The following is an 11,122-nucleotide window of genomic DNA, read 5'->3' as shown; positions in this document are numbered from 1 at the left end:
TATTTGTTAGCAATGACAGGGTAAGATAATATTCTATAAGACCATCATTCTGTGAAAGAAGCCATGCCGCATTCAGAGTACATTTTGCCTATAGTACTTTTGTACTTTTACTTGTTAAATGTTGAATTCAGAACTTGTAATGATGTATTTTCTGACCTTAGAATTTCTACTTTTACTTAAGAAGAGAGCTTGAGTACTTTCTGCACTTCTGCACCACATGAACCTATATGAAGAACGTGTGTGCAGATATGTAGAGAGTTGTTCCAGCACGCAAAGGATCTCAGTGTCGTGTGCAAACACATGTGTTTAAAATACTGAGCATGAACCTTCAAGTTTTTGTTCAGTTCCTGTTTACTACACAGGGCTTTCCTTGTGCAGGACTAAGCTGTGCCTGTCTCTCCTGCTGACACCTGAAACCCCCTCACCCGACTCACACACACACCCTCAAGCTTCCACACTCACAAATAGCTCTCTTTGGCGTGCCGTCATGGCTCTGGGTATGAAAAGTACGTAGCTGGTAATAGGGTCTCTCACTCGCTGCCCGTCCTTCGCCTTATCTGCTGCCCACCAGGAGGGACAGAAGGAGCAGAAACCAGCATGTCGGACCAGTCTGCTTTTGACACGGACGTATGGACCCTGACCCGGTTCGTCATCGAGACCGGCCGCCAGGCTAAGGGGGCGACCGGGGAGCTGACCCAGCTCATCAACGCTATACTGACCGCCGTCAAAGCCATTTCCTGTGCTGTGCGCAAGGCAGGCCTGGCCCACCTGTAAGTACTGAGGTACTGGAATGGGATACATGGGATTAAGTGCTACACATGCACCACACATTACCGACTGTAGTATGTTGTTTAAAAAAGACTGAGGTACTAATTGTATTTGTTTAAGTAAAGAAATGCTTGCGTCCCTTTAACGAGAGGTCAGAGGTCAAGGTTAGCTGCAGAACAGCAGCCAGCGCTGGTAGGAATTCAGTGTCAGCTATAGGTGGTTGTTTGACATTTTGCTTCACTGCCACATTTGATTTAAGAGCTCAGGGTGTGTATGTAACTGGAGGATTTAAACTCTCACTCATGAGACACTGGTAATGCTGATATGACTGTGTTGAATGCCTGCTGTGTTGTATGCAAAGACAGTGAGCTTTTGTTGATTTAAGGTGCATTTCAACACTAACTTCAAATGTAGTTTATATGAATTATTGTATTCTATGTTATGTCATCTTATCTATCACATTTTTACTTTAACTTCTTATGATTGTACACATATTTGTATAATATGTTATAGTCTAACACAGAGCAACTGTCATGAAATCCAATTTCCCCCGGGATAACTACAGTATTCTGACTGGTGCACGCAGGCAGGGCTTGGCGGGCTCGGTGAACGTGACGGGGGACGATGTGAAGAAGCTGGACGTGCTGTCCAACGTCCTGATGATCAACATGCTGCAAGCGTCCTACGGCAGCTGCTGCATGGTGTCCGAGGAGAACAAGGAGCTCATCGTCACCCCCAAAGACAAGAGGGTGAGGAGGAGCAGCTCACTCTGAGGATGGGGTGATGGACTTAGGCAGATATTGTGCTCCGTAATACACCTGTCCTGTAATCCACATGTTGATTGGAAAGGATGAGCTTTATATCAATTCCCAGGCAGCAGCACACAGACTTTTCAAAAGGACTTTTCAAAAGCAATTAAACTCATAAAGTCAGTTGAATAAAATATATTATTATTTAAATCTGTAAACTGTAACATATTGACTCAAAACTCCCTTTTGACCATGAGTCAGAAGTAGGTCAAACAAACCATATTACTGAATTATATCTATATGCTTTTATTTAAGTTATAACCAGTTAATGAAGGATGTTTCAACATGAGTTAAGCTGACTAGAGCTTCCTTGTACGCAATATAAACGTAATCATGTGGAATACGTATGTTGATACATAGAACTTTGGAGGAGGAGGAACGTTTGTTATCAATTCAGAATATCAGAATACCTTTATTCGACCCACAGCTGGGAAATGTACAAGGTCTCTGCATTTGACCCTTCCCAGTGTTAGGAGCAGTGGGCTGCCATTGGAGCAGTGTAGGGAACTCAGGGATACCTAGCACTTGGTCTTTCTGGGACTCAAACTGGTGACCTTCCGGTTCCAGAGCCAAGTCCCTATAGACTTAGCCACCACCGCCCAATTTGTTTGTCATTAAAGTGTATTCTCAACCCTTTAACTCTATGTTTATGAGTTGTATCTATTAGCTGTATTAGTCTTAGTCTAATTAATTTAGAGGAATTGAAATAATAACACAGACAGACAGCACATAAAAGTTATTGAATATTGAATGAAACTCCTGAGTGCTGCTGAATTAGACTTAAGTGAATCCATATCAGATTTACAGCAGCAACAAACAACTGAATGCTATTTACACATGACCTATTTTCAATTTAAAGGTCATCTTTTTAAAGTCTCTTATAAAGAAAAACAGCTTAAAAGTGAAATTGTTCAGTTTTTATTCAAACATAATGACGTTTTTTTTTCATAATTTGTTTGTTTTGTCACAGGGAAAGTATGTTGTCTGTTTCGACCCTCTGGACGGCTCCAGTAACATCGACTGCTTGGCTTCTATCGGCACCATCTTTGCCATCTACAAACGGGTGAGTGTGACCTCTGCAGTGATGCACGAGCCATGACAAAAAGATTCTGATGTCACAATGTAAGAATGTTTTTCATGCAATTTTACTTTTAATAAAAAAAAAAACATCAGACAATCATAGCACCTTATTATTCCTATTTCCAATAATTGTATAATAATTAAATGTATCACATTGTATGAACCATCAGAAAATGTGTATGTTGTATAGTAGGATAATTACATTTTAAGAAAACATATGTAGTTACTCTCTACAGACACAAGGGGGCACTGTTGTGCAACTAATTCCGGTTGACACTATTATAAATAAGTAGTCAATTATTTATGTCTGGGTTTAATCCCCCGCTTTTAGCCTATGTATGTGAATTGACGTGCTATTAATTCAAAATGCATTGATTGTTCATCTTGTTTGTGAACAGCTTGAGGAAATGTATCGCCTTTTTCTTTTACGCAAGTAAAACACAACAGTGGAGAAATATTCTGTTACTAAAATCTGCCATTCAAAAATGTTAATAAGTATTAGCATCAAAAATACTTTAGGTACCAATACAAAAAGTATTGATTATGCAGATTGACCATTCTTTAAAATGATTTATACTGTATCAAAGATTATACTTCATTTTGTATTTTGAAGTCGTTAAAGGCAGGGATAACTGTAACGACTTTGCGTTTTGCCAGCTTTTTAAAACCAAAATAGTGAGTCACAATTCATTAGTCAATTACATTTGTATATCAATATGAACCTGGAAAGAAGCTTATTTTATAGCTTATCTTGTCAAATAAATGTAGTGTGTAAAAGTAAAATATGTGCTTCCAAATTGTAATGGAGTAGAAGTACTAGCATAAAATAGAAATGCACAGATAAACTACAAGTACCTTAACAATGTACTTAAGTGCAGTGCTTAAAGTGATGTCACTATGTTACGGAAGTAAACAAATAAGTCCAACGGAGAGGCGTTACCTTCCACCACTGCCTTTTTACTGTAAATGTGTTTGCATACAGTGCTTCCAACAGACATCCTGAGGGCCATAGCTTCTGGGAAACTGAAGTCTCCAGGACCCCTGTTCATGTTTTCTTCTTTGTTGGTTTATCTGTTGTTTTATGGTCCAGGTAACAGATGGGGAGCCCACAGATAAAGATGCCCTGCAGGCAGGAAACAACATAGTGTGTGCGGGCTACACCCTGTACGGCAGCGCCACCCTGATGGCCATCAGCACCGGGGCCGGACTCAACTTCTTCACCCTGGACCCTGTGAGCTTCACTCTGCATCATGTCCACAGCTTCATATACAGCTCTCCTCTGACCTCCACCGCTGGCTCTTCTTTTAACATTCTGCTCTGACAAACATTATCTCTGCTGTTTACTGTTATATGCTTTTATTGCCCTATAACTGCTTTTATTTGAGAAAACACACAATATTCTGTCAATCATTCCTCCATGCTGAAAGTCTTCACAATGCGATCAGCGATGGAGCGGACTGTAAACACACATACATCTTTTTTTATTTTGCAGGAGTAAGTGCTACCTTTTTCATAAAAAGCCTTGAAGATGCAAACTTTTGAGATCTTTCTTCTTTACATTGGCAGTTGTTTCCCTTTTTTAATATCATTTTTATATAGATTTTGAATATCTTTAATGTTTTTATCATTTCTTTCAGTCTATAAAGCCATGTTATGATGTATCTTACCTTTATCATATTCCTGATTCAGATCAACTTTTGTTATGCTTAGGTCATTATTAGGTTAACTGATCATTAGGATTTTACCTTAGGAAAAGCAGCTTTTATTATAACAGAATGGAAATAGTCGACTCGTATTTGTAAGTAATTTAAGTTGTTGTTGTTAAGCATCCAGAAAACATGAGAAATCTAGAGTGTGTTTAACCCTCCTATTGTCTTCGTGTTCCCGGTGTTCGCTGTCAAATTTGACCGGTCCTGTTTGAACTGCTATTACTTTAACACAAAAACCATTAATCATCACCAAATTTCATTTAACACCCTTTCAAACTGTAAATATTGTATCAGACTGGTATACATGAAAAACTGCAGTAAATATACAAAGAATAGACACTGAACATGTATTGCGTGTGCCAGGTGTGATCCATGTGGGGGGATGGGCACATAAGAGCGGTGTGTGTGTGTGTGTGTGTGTGTGTGTGTGTGTGTGTGTGTGTGTGTGTGTGTGTGTGTGTGTGTGTGTGTGTGTGTGTGTGTGTGTGTGTGTGTGTGAGAAACAGTGTGTGTGTCCGTGTGAGATAGAGAGTGTGTGTGTGCGCGTGTGTGTGTGTGTGTGTGTGTGTGTGTGTGTGTGTGTGTGTGTGTGTGTGTGTGTTTTATCTGATCCGGATGGTTACTAATTCCTTTTCTTTATGGCGGTCATTTTTGACCGGGAACACCATGGGTGTTACAAAGTTGACTAAATCATCCAAACTTCAATGAAAGTGGTGATCAGACAAAAAACAAATGTAAACAAAAAAGTTATGATTGATGAAAGTAGTAAATCGGTCAGATTTGACCCGAAGACAACAGGAGGGTTAAAGGGTGCAAACAATTAATCTTATTTGATATTACATTATTATTTTATAATACAGAACATGTTATTTTGCATTCTCCTCTCCTCCATTTTTTTTTTATGGACTCTCTTCACAAGTATATTGAGGTTATTTATAAGAAATAACATACGTTATTTCCCATGAGTTTCCAAATAATTATTTCTCCAAAAAGACATATAAAGCTGTTTAAATAATTTTGTCCACTTATCTTTTGAAATACGTTCTTCAGAAACCTCTCTTTGATCAAATTAAGACAAACCCACCCTCATTTGAATTCCTCTGTTGTTGTTTTAATAAACCCATTCTTGTCGTTTTCCCTGATTATCCGAGTTAAACATTTTGTTCTTGTTCCTCAGGCCATAGGCGAGTTCATCCTGACTGAGAGGAACGTGAAGATCAAGCAGAAGGGAAAGATCTACAGTCTGAACGAAGGCTACGCCAAGTACTTCCACCCCTCTATCAACGAGTACCTCAAGCACAAGAAGTACCCCGAGGTGAGAGCCAAAGTGAAACACAGTTTAGAGAAACTGATATCACAAACATAATCCGATCCAAAGCTTTGTCATTTATCGTTTCCACTTTGTGGTTGTGAATCTGATATCTTTAACCAAAACTGATTAACATCTGTTGTGCTGACACAGCACTATGCTCAGGAGGACGTGAAACACCAGCAGCACACTCATCACATGAATTATTTCTGACAAAGCATTTTCTCTGGTAGAATGAGTTCAAAAGGGCCCGCTCCTCAGCCTATCATGTAACATGTGTTGGAGATCTAGCCAATAGAAGCCTGAGTGTAACATAATGTTTTCAGTATGTAACATAAGTTAACAAAAGAGTCCAATGGAGGCGTTACAAGCAGCGGGGGAGTGTGTCAGAAAGAAACTCCTTACTCTTGCGATGTTAGCCTTTGCAGACCTGCACAGAAACCTTTAAAACACACTACAGGAAAGTGAAAACCCCAAATAGTTACCCTTTAACAAGGAGTTTTGGTTGGCACCAAACAAAAAAAGGGTAAATTGGAGGGTTTTTAAAAGTCTTTCTAAATAAAGTATATTTTTATAAAACCTTAAGAGGAATCTTACTTTTTCTTTAAGAAACTGCCATTATCAACCAAACTTTTAGCTCAAATAAGGAATTTAGTTTTATTGTGAAAATTATAAAAGATGTGGAATAGTTTGTCAAAAGTAAAAAAAAAATACAATTGGCCAATGGTTTGCTGCAGCTCAAATAGACTTAATAGGAATCAGTAACTTAAAATACACATCAAACTAGACATTCAAATACAATAAATTAATTTAAGTTGTAAGTTTAATGTAGAGAAAAGGGGGACATGTAAGGTGATAGTCTCCGTGCAGCCTGGTAGAGACAGAGAGCAGCCGACCCGCAGACATGTGATCCGTCAGAGTGAGGCGTTCCCCTCAGACAGGAGAGACTCGGTCAGCTGAGCTGCAGCATGGCAACACAGTTCACTGCAGGAAACACGGTGTTCCTCAGGAAACTGCAGCTACTCATCTAGAACTCTGATCCCCACAAGGCTCGCTCAGCACTTCTGCAGCACGGTCACCAACATGACCTCAAAGTCATGAGTGATGCTTTTGCTGATTTCATTGTCATTAGGGAAATATCATCTTGAATGCCGATCTCTAAAGCTTGTTATAGGCCACAGTGGCAGCAAACTGGAATAAAAACGTTGTATCACCGTCAATACATTTGATATAAGGACTTTAAACCCTGAAGAGTCGCCCTGTAAAGTTTTCTTCGGGACAACAGCTGTAGTGTGCTTGAATTCACATCACTGAGAAAGGATTCCAACAGGGTCAGAGCAAATAAAGTAAACAAAACATCTTAAGGAATGTTTCAAACCACTCTCTTCGAATAAATACACTTCTTCTCCTCTGTCCAGATTACTCCTAATGTTTCAAACACTTCCATCTATGAATGGCCGTGCAGCAGCCGGTCTTTATGGACCTCATAACTGACAACTTTCTGTCAGTCACTTTGTTGTGCTGTCAGAGCCGACACTTTGATTTGTTCTGCTTTCAGAGAACATTGGAAACTGTTTATGTGTATCTTACAATGTCCTTTGACTTTGGAGAATCTTATTTGTAATTTGTTTCTTTTCTCCTACGTCTTTTGTTCAGCACTTTGAATTGCCTTACTGTTGAAAAGTGCTATACAAATAAAGTGGCCTTACCTTTTATGGTATTATAGATGTTAAGTTAACACTAACATAACATACAAGTAATCAATATTTTTAAAGTGTATAATTTGAAAAACAGCTCAAAGTGTGTTACAAATCCAAACAAAATATGTAAATTCAGCGGGTTAGTAATGTAGTTTTTTTGCAATAAGATGCCATGCCCTTATTTATGACCTCTGATGCTCGTCTTAATTTCCTGTAAGAGTTCAAGTGTTGTTTCAGGGCCTTTAAGACTTTACAAAAGTACATTTTGCATGACAAAAATGTATCAGTAGTGCCACAGAGTTCCTATTGCAACTTTCTTCTATCAGTTAGAATCCTTCATCGGTGGAACAGTCATCATCACGTTACCCTTCACTCCACCATCATGACACAGCACAATGCAGCGGTAAACCACACTGTTACTCACTGTCCTATGAGTGTTCACATAGCAGACACTTGTCTCACAGGTTGTACTGGAATGTGAATGTTGCTAAAAAAGGACGCACGGAGAAGTTGACATTTAGTTTGAATATGGTGTCCTTTTACCTTTTTTTAATTTCTCATTCACTTTAACCAGTTGTGCGCTAAGGCATGCCTGCTGTTGGCAGATAATCACACGTGAAAGTCTAGAAAATCAGGAAAATTCAAGTTATATTAACAACACATCTTTCCATAAGTTCCTAAACCCTCTTCCAGAGACACAACACTTACTTTAAATCAGATTGTTTGCATTCCGGGATGTTTATTTCACAATTCAAAGTATTCAATTTGCAACCAGCAGAAGATATTACCACTAAATAGTTGTCTAACATTGGCCCATTTTTTGAAATACAAGGATACAAACTCTTTGTCTTCTCTGTCAGGGTTAATAAGCTTTACGTCATGAGTAGAATTTCCCACACATTCTTCTTATTCATGTTTCCTCTTTTTATTTGAGGTAGTTTCATGCCGTCTAAACTGTTGCCCACTGGATGTGTTTTATAGGAGTGTTATGTCTATTATTGTGAAATACTATGCGGGAACACACACACACACACACACACACACACACACACACACACACACACACACACACACACACACACACACACACACACACACACACACACACACACACCCCTCCCTCACGATGAGTGGGATGTGACTCAGCACCACATGACTCTGCATCACGTTGAGCCGGCCTCAACACGCAACACACTACAGGTTCTACTTTTAAGACAGTTGTTTCGTTGTTTCGTTTGTTTTGTTTGAAGTTCCCGTTTTAACAGTGGAATTTTATGGAGTGAGCATTAAAGTGTGGAATCAGTGAGTCTTAGAAAACATGGTGAAATTAATTAGATGAACTCTTAAATAATGAGGGATCAATACAAATAAAATTTGTTTTTGTGGTGGCAGAAAGCTAGTGTGGGTAACAGTGAAGAAGCCAGCAAGACAGATAAGCTATATTTATATTAGATTAGATTAAATCACACATTAGATTAAATTATTCAAGCAAAACATGTGACTCAATGATGGCGAATGTTTTCCAATGAAAGCAAAAGCACAAGCTCCAAAATGAATATAGTGAGAAAGTGATTTAGGCCAAATGATTGGACAGGCGTATTACAGTCCAGCTACAGCCAACATGTGATTGGTTGCTTGCTGTGGGATGTATTTCTACAAATATGTAAAAAGATGTTAGCAAGATACATGACCCTCTCTGGTTTTAACGTTTGTTGCAGCAGCTGCAGGCGGACTTTGACCGTCTGCTGTTTGCTGTTTGGTTTTTCTTCGTCGGCAGGTCAGAGCGCTTCGAGATTTGTTGAGGCTGCAGTTTTCAAATGAGCTGCCTGACTGATGGCTTTATAGATGACAGGTTTTAAAAAAAAAGTATACTATAAATGTCCAGTGAAGCAAAAATATGTGTTTCAAAATCAACCACTACGATGTTTGCACACCAGATTTCCTATTCTTACTAAACAAAATAATGCAAAAGGGATCGTTACATTCACTGATGTTTTATGAGGTGAACATGTTTCTATTTCAGTGTGTGAATGGTCACACATAACTAAAGAGCAGGGTTTTTTTCCTGTAGGATTCTTTCTTTTTTCTCTTTTAACCAACTGTTCAACAACATGTTTTTTTACCTAACAGGCCATTTAACGTGCCTTTTTACATTCAAGCAGATTGTTTGTAGGGAAGTTACACTTATCAAAGTGATTGCAACACATCCATTAACACATAACGTCCATTCTTAGAAGTGACTGCCAGCTGACCTTAGATCAGGATCACACTCTCTTTACAGGGTAACAAACCAACGGTTCTGCCTGGATCAGAATTCTCCTCACTCGTTAAACCCTCACGATGCAGGTTTTGATTTAGGTACAATTCTTCATTCATTCATTCTTTGGCAAAAAAAAGATGTGTAACATATTGACCAAATGAGTGAAGAATTGAGCGATTTCAAGCTGCATGGGGGGGCGTGAGAATCCTTTATGTAAAGTTCCCGCACACCCACCATGAAAACCTGTTAGTATTGGAATTGGTTGTTACTGAATACAAGCTGCTGTTCTCTATCAGAGAGGAAACTACCAACCTTCAACCTGTACTATTCTATGACTTTCATGGCAAACAATACTATGACTTTTTATTTTCATAATGCATATACATATAAAGTATTTAATTCAACATAGAATGTGGCATGCATTCACATTTGTATGACTCTTACAGCCGCTGCCTTCCTGGGGCTGTCAAGGCTGGTAAACCTGCTTGTGTGTGTGTGTGTGTGTGTGTACACCTGAGCGGCGCAGTTCCTCCGACGTCCCGCCCTCGCTGCATCCGAAGAGGTGATTGGATGAGACGTCATCCAATCCCCACCCTTTCCGGCACATCTCCCGGGGGAGGAGTACAAAGGCTGGGAACGGAGATCATTCTGGAGGCTCTGTGTAGGGAGACAGACGCCTCTAGCCTCGCGATACTTACTGTGTGTGTTATACTGTTAGCTCCCCCTGTAATCCGCAGATACTTAGCCGAGTGCAAGTAGTGTGTTGTACCTTTCTTATTGTGTAACGTTGTGTAGGAGTATTAGCTTAGACCCAGGTGATTAGCACCTGTTGACCAGCTGTGTTATCTGTTTAAAACGCGTTAGCTTAGACCCAGGTGATTAGCACCTGTTGACCAGCTGTTATCTGTGCAAACCGTATTAGCTTAGACCCAGGTGATTACCACCTGTAGACCAGCTACAGCTGTGTGTGTGCAGCTTTCTTGATTCACATGTTGTACCCCGTGTAACGGGAGGGTTTTGTTTCTTTATAAACTTCCTTTTGAAGTTCTCTCCTGTTATAATAAAACCACTTATAATTATTACCAATACCACTCTGGTCGTGTTATTTCCCTTTGGTTCCCCTAGCCCAATAGGGAACGTAACAGGCACACACTGCAGTTCATATATTGGCCGATTCTCTTCCATTATGCCAAGGACTAGTTCCGAACCCCCATCTCATACACGACGCTCCCTACTACGTGTTGCGTGGGTCCTTGCTTGCGATCGAGGCCAGGAAAAATGACAACCTGAGCTAAGGGACGTGTCCGACCAAAACACGGTTGGACTGTCTTGTGTTATGACGTGGTCCTAATGTTTACCACTTTATGTTACAGTTTTGATGGCTTTTTATGGTCGAGGAATTTTGGTTGAGCGGCGGCAAGATGAAGGTTTGCGTTGAGATGTATAATGGGCGCCAGTCAACTCCGCCTCTACCACACGGGAGCAGC

At 39.8% G+C, this 11,122-nt stretch overlaps 1 protein-coding gene across 1 annotated transcript in view; it reads left to right on the top strand.

Annotated features, from left to right (window-relative positions):
- The first annotated feature begins 506 nt into the window (after window positions 1–506).
- Window positions 507–11,122, top strand: part of fbp2 (fructose-1,6-bisphosphatase 2) — a 14,882-nt gene continuing 4,266 nt past the window's right edge. Inside the window, exons 1-5 of the mRNA XM_010783354.1 lie at window positions 507–770; window positions 1,355–1,517; window positions 2,548–2,640; window positions 3,748–3,888; window positions 5,544–5,681. Of these exons, the coding sequence (XP_010781656.1) occupies window positions 598–770; window positions 1,355–1,517; window positions 2,548–2,640; window positions 3,748–3,888; window positions 5,544–5,681 (708 nt within the window). The 5' untranslated portion in view covers window positions 507–597. The remainder of the gene's footprint in view (window positions 771–1,354; window positions 1,518–2,547; window positions 2,641–3,747; window positions 3,889–5,543; window positions 5,682–11,122) is intronic.

This window comes from Notothenia coriiceps, unplaced genomic scaffold, assembly GCF_000735185.1.
Source record: "Notothenia coriiceps isolate Sejong01 unplaced genomic scaffold, NC01 NC01_scaffold00025094, whole genome shotgun sequence".
Taxonomy (NCBI): domain Eukaryota; kingdom Metazoa; phylum Chordata; class Actinopteri; order Perciformes; family Nototheniidae; genus Notothenia; species Notothenia coriiceps.
This window is presented reverse-complemented; position numbering and strand designations above follow the sequence as displayed.